The sequence below is a fragment of the Pristiophorus japonicus genome, unplaced genomic scaffold, assembly GCF_044704955.1.
Source record: "Pristiophorus japonicus isolate sPriJap1 unplaced genomic scaffold, sPriJap1.hap1 HAP1_SCAFFOLD_114, whole genome shotgun sequence".
In the NCBI taxonomy this organism is placed as follows: domain Eukaryota; kingdom Metazoa; phylum Chordata; class Chondrichthyes; family Pristiophoridae; genus Pristiophorus; species Pristiophorus japonicus.
In genome coordinates, this window is record NW_027250799.1 from 931,713 (window position 1) to 938,465 (window position 6,753).

The window sequence follows — 6,753 nt, forward strand, 5'->3', positions numbered from 1 at the left end:
AGTCCCTGAACATCCCCCAGCCCATGTCCCTGATCATCCCCCAGCCCAAGTCTCTGATCATCCCCCAGCACAAGTTAATGATCATCACCAAGCCCAAGTCCCCGATCATCCCCCAGCCCAAGTCCCTGATCATCCCCCAGCCCAAGTTCCTGATCATCCCCCAGCCCAAGTTCCTGATCATCCCCCAGGCCAAGTCCCTGATCATCACCCAACCCACGTTCCTGATCATCACCATCCCAAGTTCCTGATCATCCCCCATCCCAAGTTCCTGACCATCCCCCAGCCCAAGATCCTTATCATCCCCATCCCAAGTTCCTGATCATCCCCCATCCCAAATTCCTGACCATCCCCCAGCCCAAGTCCCTGATCATCCTCCAGCCCAAGTCCCTGTTCATCCCCCAGCCCAAGTCCCTGATCATCCCCCAGCCCAAGTTCCTAATCATTACCCAGGCCAAGTTCCAGCACATCCCCCAACCCAAGTCCCTGATCATAACCCAACCCACGTTCCTGATCATCCCCATCCCAAGTTCCTGATCATCCCCATCCCAAGTTTCTGACCATTCCCCAGCCCAAGTTTCTGATCATCCCCCAGTCCAAGTCCCTGATCATGCCCCAGCCCAAGTCCCTGATATTCCCCCAGCCCAAGTCCCTGATCAACCCCCAGCCCAAGTCCCCGATCATCTCTCAGCCCAAGTTCCCGATCATCCCCCAGCCCAAGTTCCTGATCATCTCCCAGCCCAAGTTCCTGATCATCCCCCAGGCCAAGTCCCTGATCATCACCCAACCCACGTTCCTGATCATCACCATCCCAAGTTCCCGATCATCCCCCAGCCCAAGTTTCTGATCATCCCCCAGCCCAAGTCCCTGGTCATCCCCCAGCCCAAGTCCCTGATCATCCCGCAGCCCAAGTCCCCGATCATCCCCCAGCCCAAGTCCATGATTATCCCCCAGCCCATGTCCCTGATCATCCCCCAGCCCAAGTCTCTGATCATCCCCCAGCCCAAGTTCCTGATCATCACCCAGCCCAAGTCCCCGATCATCCCCCAGCCCAAGTCCCTGATCATCTCCCAGCCCACGTTCCTGATCATCCCCATCCTAAGTTCCTGTTCATCCCCCATCCCAAGTTACTGACCATCCCCCAGCCCAAGTTTCTGATCATCCCCCAGCCCAAGTCCCTGATCATCCCCCAGCCCAAGTCCCTGATCATCCGCCAGCCCAAGTTCCTGACCATCCCCCAGCCCAACTTCCTGATCATGCCCATCCCAAGTTCCTGATCATCCACCATCCCAAGTTCCTGACCATCCCCCAGCCCAAGTCCCTGATCACGCCCCAGCCCAAGCTCCTGACCATCCCCCAGCCCAAGTTCCTGATCATCCCCATCCCAAGTTCCTGATCATCCCCCGTCCCAAGTTCCTGACCATCCCCCAGCCCAAGTCCCTGATCACGCCCCAGCCCAAGCTCCTGACCATCCCCCAGCCCAAGTTCCTGATCATCCCCATCCCAAGTTCCTGATCATCCCCCGTCCCAAGTTCCTGACCATCCCCCAGCCCAAGTCCCTGATCATCGCCCAGCCCAAGTTCCTGACCATCCCCCAGCCCAAGTTTCTGATCATCCCCCAGCCCAAGTCCCTGATCATCCCCCAGCCCAAGTTCCAGATCATCCCCATCCCAAGTTCCTGATCATCCCCCATCCCAAGTTCCTGACCATCCCCCAGCCCAAGTTTTTGATCATACCCCAGCCCAAGTTCCTGATCATCCCCCAGCCCAAGTCCCTGATCATCCCCCAGCCCAAGTTTCTGATCATCCCCCAGCCCAAGTTTCTGATCATCCCCCAGCCCAAATTCCTGATCATCCCCCAGCCCAAGTTTCTGATCATCCCCCAGCCCAAGTTTCTGATCATCCGCCAGCCCAAGTTCCCGATCATCCCCCAGCCCAAGTTCCCGATCATCCCCCAGCCCAAATCCCTGATCATCCCCCACCCCAATTCCCTGATCATCACCCAGCCCAATCCCTGATCATCCCCCAGCCCAATTCTCTGATCATCCCCCAGCACAAGTCCCTGATCATCCCTCAGCCCAAGTTCCTGATCATCCCCCAGGCCAAGTCCCTGATCATCACCCAACCCACGTTCCTGATCATCACCATCCCAAGTTGCCGATCATCCCCCAGCCCAAGTTTCTGATCATCCCCCAGCCCAAGTCACTGATCATCCCCCAACCCAAGTCCCTGATCATCCCGCAGCCCAAGTCCCCGATCATCCCCCAGCCCAAGTCCCTGATCATCCCCCAGCCCATGTCCCTGATCATCCCCCAGCCCAAGTCTCTGATCTTCCCCCAGCCCAAGTTCCTGATCATCACCCAGCCCAAGTCGCCGATCATCCCCCAGCCCAAGTCCCTGATCATCCCCCAGCCCAAGTTCCTGATCATCCCCCAGCCCAAGTTCCTGATCATCCCCCAGGCCAAGTCCCTGATCATCACCCAACCCACGTTCCTGATCATCCCCATCCCAAGTTCCTGATCATCCCCCATCCCAAGTTCCTGACCATCCCCCAGCCCAAGTTTCTGATCATCCCCCAGCCCAAGTCTCTGATCATCCCCAGCCCACGTCCCTGATCATCCCCCAGCCCAAGCTCCTGACCATCCCCCAGCCCAAGCTCCTGATCATCCCCCAGACCAAGTTTCTGATCATCCCCCAGCCCAAGTTTCTGATCATCCCCCAGCCCAAGTTTCTGATCATCCCCCAGCCCAAGTTCCCGATCATCCCCCAGCACAAGTTCCCGATCAACCCCCAGCCCAAATCCCTGATCATCCCCCAGCCCAAGTCCCTGATCATCCCCCAGCCCAAGTCCCTGATCATCCCCCAGCCCAATTCCCTGATCATCCCCCAGCCCAAGTCGCTGATCATCCCCCAGCCCAAGTTCCTGATCATCCCCCAGGCCAAGTCCCTGATCATCACCCAACCCACGTTCCTGATCATCACCATCCCAAGTTGCCGATCATCCCCCAGCCCAAGTTTATGATCATCCCCCAACCCAAGTCCCTGATCATCCCGCAGCCCAATTCCCCGATCATCCCCCAGCCCAAGTCCCTGAACATCCCCCAGCCCATGTCCCTGATCATCCCCCAGCCCAAGTCTCTGATCATCCCCCAGCCCAAGTTAATGATCATCACCAAGCCCAAGTCCCCGATCATCCCCCAGCCCAAGTCCCTGATCATCCCCCAGCCCAAGTTCCTGATCATCCCCCAGCCCAAGTTCCTGATCATCCCCCAGGCCAAGTCCCTGATCATCACCCAACCCACGTTCCTGATCATCCCCATCCCAAGTTCCTGATCATCCCCCATCCCAAGTTCCTGACCATCCCCCAGCCCAAGATCCTTATCATCCCCATCCCAAGTTCCTGATCATCCCCCATCCCAAGTTCCTGACCATCCCCCAGCCCAAGTCCCTGATCATCCTCCAGCCCAAGTCCCTGTTCATCCCCCAGCCCAAGTCCCTGATCATCCCCCAGCCCAAGTTCCTAATCATCACCCAGGCCAAGTTCCAGCACATCCCCCAACCCAAGTCCCTGATCATCACCCAACCCACGTTCCTGATCATCCCCATCCCAAGTTCCTGATCATCCCCATCCCAAGTTTCTGACCATTCCCCAGCCCAAGTTTCTGATCATCCCCCAGTCCAAGTCCCTGATCATGCCCCAGCCAAAGTCCCTGATATTCCCCCAGCCCAAGTTCCTGATCATCCCCCAGCCCAAGTTCCTGATCATTCCCCAGGCCAAGTCCCTGATCATCACCCAATCCACGTTCCTGATCATCACCATCCCAAGTTCACGATCATCCCCCAGCCCAAGTTTCTGATCATCCCCCAGCCCAAGTGCCTGATCATCCCCCAACCCAAGTCCCTGATCATCCCGCAGCCCAAGTCCCCGATCATCCCCCAGCCCAAGTCCCTGAACATCCCCCAGCCCATGTCCCTGATCATCCCCCAGCCCAAGTCTCTGATCATCCCCCAGCACAAGTTAATGATCATCACCAAGCCCAAGTCCCCGATCATCCCCCAGCCCAAGTCCCTGATCATCCCCCAGCCCAAGTTCCTGATCATCCCCCAGCCCAAGTTCCTGATCATCCCCCAGGCCAAGTCCCTGATCATCACCCAACCCACGTTCCTGATCATCACCATCCCAAGTTCCTGATCATCCCCCATCCCAAGTTCCTGACCATCCCCCAGCCCAAGATCCTTATCATCCCCATCCCAAGTTCCTGATCATCCCCCATCCCAAATTCCTGACCATCCCCCAGCCCAAGTCCCTGATCATCCTCCAGCCCAAGTCCCTGTTCATCCCCCAGCCCAAGTCCCTGATCATCCCCCAGCCCAAGTTCCTAATCATTACCCAGGCCAAGTTCCAGCACATCCCCCAACCCAAGTCCCTGATCATAACCCAACCCACGTTCCTGATCATCCCCATCCCAAGTTCCTGATCATCCCCATCCCAAGTTTCTGACCATTCCCCAGCCCAAGTTTCTGATCATCCCCCAGTCCAAGTCCCTGATCATGCCCCAGCCCAAGTCCCTGATATTCCCCCAGCCCAAGTCCCTGATCAACCCCCAGCCCAAGTCCCCGATCATCTCTCAGCCCAAGTTCCCGATCATCCCCCAGCCCAAGTTCCTGATCATCTCCCAGCCCAAGTTCCTGATCATCCCCCAGGCCAAGTCCCTGATCATCACCCAACCCACGTTCCTGATCATCACCATCCCAAGTTCCCGATCATCCCCCAGCCCAAGTTTCTGATCATCCCCCAGCCCAAGTCCCTGGTCATCCCCCAGCCCAAGTCCCTGATCATCCCGCAGCCCAAGTCCCCGATCATCCCCCAGCCCAAGTCCATGATTATCCCCCAGCCCATGTCCCTGATCATCCCCCAGCCCAAGTCTCTGATCATCCCCCAGCCCAAGTTCCTGATCATCACCCAGCCCAAGTCCCCGATCATCCCCCAGCCCAAGTCCCTGATCATCTCCCAGCCCACGTTCCTGATCATCCCCATCCTAAGTTCCTGTTCATCCCCCATCCCAAGTTACTGACCATCCCCCAGCCCAAGTTTCTGATCATCCCCCAGCCCAAGTCCCTGATCATCCCCCAGCCCAAGTCCCTGATCATCCGCCAGCCCAAGTTCCTGACCATCCCCCAGCCCAACTTCCTGATCATGCCCATCCCAAGTTCCTGATCATCCACCATCCCAAGTTCCTGACCATCCCCCAGCCCAAGTCCCTGATCACGCCCCAGCCCAAGCTCCTGACCATCCCCCAGCCCAAGTTCCTGATCATCCCCATCCCAAGTTCCTGATCATCCCCCGTCCCAAGTTCCTGACCATCCCCCAGCCCAAGTCCCTGATCACGCCCCAGCCCAAGCTCCTGACCATCCCCCAGCCCAAGTTCCTGATCATCCCCATCCCAAGTTCCTGATCATCCCCCGTCCCAAGTTCCTGACCATCCCCCAGCCCAAGTCCCTGATCATCGCCCAGCCCAAGTTCCTGACCATCCCCCAGCCCAAGTTTCTGATCATCCCCCAGCCCAAGTCCCTGATCATCCCCCAGCCCAAGTTCCAGATCATCCCCATCCCAAGTTCCTGATCATCCCCCATCCCAAGTTCCTGACCATCCCCCAGCCCAAGTTTTTGATCATACCCCAGCCCAAGTTCCTGATCATCCCCCAGCCCAAGTCCCTGATCATCCCCCAGCCCAAGTTTCTGATCATCCCCCAGCCCAAGTTTCTGATCATCCCCCAGCCCAAATTCCTGATCATCCCCCAGCCCAAGTTTCTGATCATCCCCCAGCCCAAGTTTCTGATCATCCGCCAGCCCAAGTTCCCGATCATCCCCCAGCCCAAGTTCCCGATCATCCCCCAGCCCAAATCCCTGATCATCCCCCACCCCAATTCCCTGATCATCACCCAGCCCAATCCCTGATCATCCCCCAGCCCAATTCTCTGATCATCCCCCAGCACAAGTCCCTGATCATCCCTCAGCCCAAGTTCCTGATCATCCCCCAGGCCAAGTCCCTGATCATCACCCAACCCACGTTCCTGATCATCACCATCCCAAGTTGCCGATCATCCCCCAGCCCAAGTTTCTGATCATCCCCCAGCCCAAGTCACTGATCATCCCCCAACCCAAGTCCCTGATCATCCCGCAGCCCAAGTCCCCGATCATCCCCCAGCCCAAGTCCCTGATCATCCCCCAGCCCATGTCCCTGATCATCCCCCAGCCCAAGTTTCTGATCTTCCCCCAGCCCAAGTTCCTGATCATCACCCAGCCCAAGTCGCCGATCATCCCCCAGCCCAAGTCCCTGATCATCCCCCAGCCCAAGTTCCTGATCATCCCCCAGCCCAAGTTCCTGATCATCCCCCAGGCCAAGTCCCTGATCATCACCCAACCCACGTTCCTGATCATCCCCATCCCAAGTTCCTGATCATCCCCCATCCCAAGTTCCTGACCATCCCCCAGCCCAAGTTTCTGATCATCCCCCAGCCCAAGTCTCTGATCATCCCCAGCCCACGTCCCTGATCATCCCCCAGCCCAAGCTCCTGACCATCCCCCAGCCCAAGCTCCTGATCATCCCCCAGACCAAGTTTCTGATCATCCCCCAGCCCAAGTTTCTGATCATCCCCCAGCCCAAGTTTCTGATCATCCCCCAGCCCAAGTTCCCGATCATCCCCCAGCACAAGTTCCCGATCAACCCCCAGCCCAAATCCCTGATCATCCCCCA

At 57.9% G+C, this 6,753-nt stretch overlaps 2 protein-coding genes across 2 annotated transcripts; both read left to right on the forward strand.

Moving 5' to 3' along the window:
* The first annotated feature begins 607 nt into the window (after nt 1–607).
* On the forward strand, nt 608–2,516 carry LOC139241859 (cornifin-A-like). The gene is made up of 2 exons (XM_070870100.1): nt 608–836; nt 2,098–2,516. The coding sequence occupies exons 1-2, from the start codon at nt 608–610 to the stop codon at nt 2,514–2,516; spliced, it is 648 nt and encodes a 215-aa protein (XP_070726201.1).
* A 2,031-nt stretch (nt 2,517–4,547) lies between these two features.
* On the forward strand, nt 4,548–6,456 carry LOC139241860 (cornifin-A-like). Its single transcript, XM_070870101.1, has 2 exons — nt 4,548–4,776; nt 6,038–6,456. The coding sequence occupies exons 1-2, from the start codon at nt 4,548–4,550 to the stop codon at nt 6,454–6,456; spliced, it is 648 nt and encodes a 215-aa protein (XP_070726202.1).
* Nucleotides 6,457–6,753: the final 297 nt, after the last annotated feature.

Excerpts from the sequence above, each read along its gene's own strand:
- LOC139241859 (XM_070870100.1), top strand. The coding sequence starts at position 608 with ATGCCCCAGCCCAAGTCCCTGATATTCCCCCAGCCCAAGTCCCTGATC. Across the intron at positions 837-2,097 it reads CCGATCATCCCCCAGCCCAA|GCCAAGTCCCTGATCATCAC; the intron begins GTTTCTGATCAT and ends ATCATCCCCCAG.
- LOC139241860 (XM_070870101.1), top strand. The coding sequence starts at position 4,548 with ATGCCCCAGCCCAAGTCCCTGATATTCCCCCAGCCCAAGTCCCTGATC. Across the intron at positions 4,777-6,037 it reads CCGATCATCCCCCAGCCCAA|GCCAAGTCCCTGATCATCAC; the intron begins GTTTCTGATCAT and ends ATCATCCCCCAG.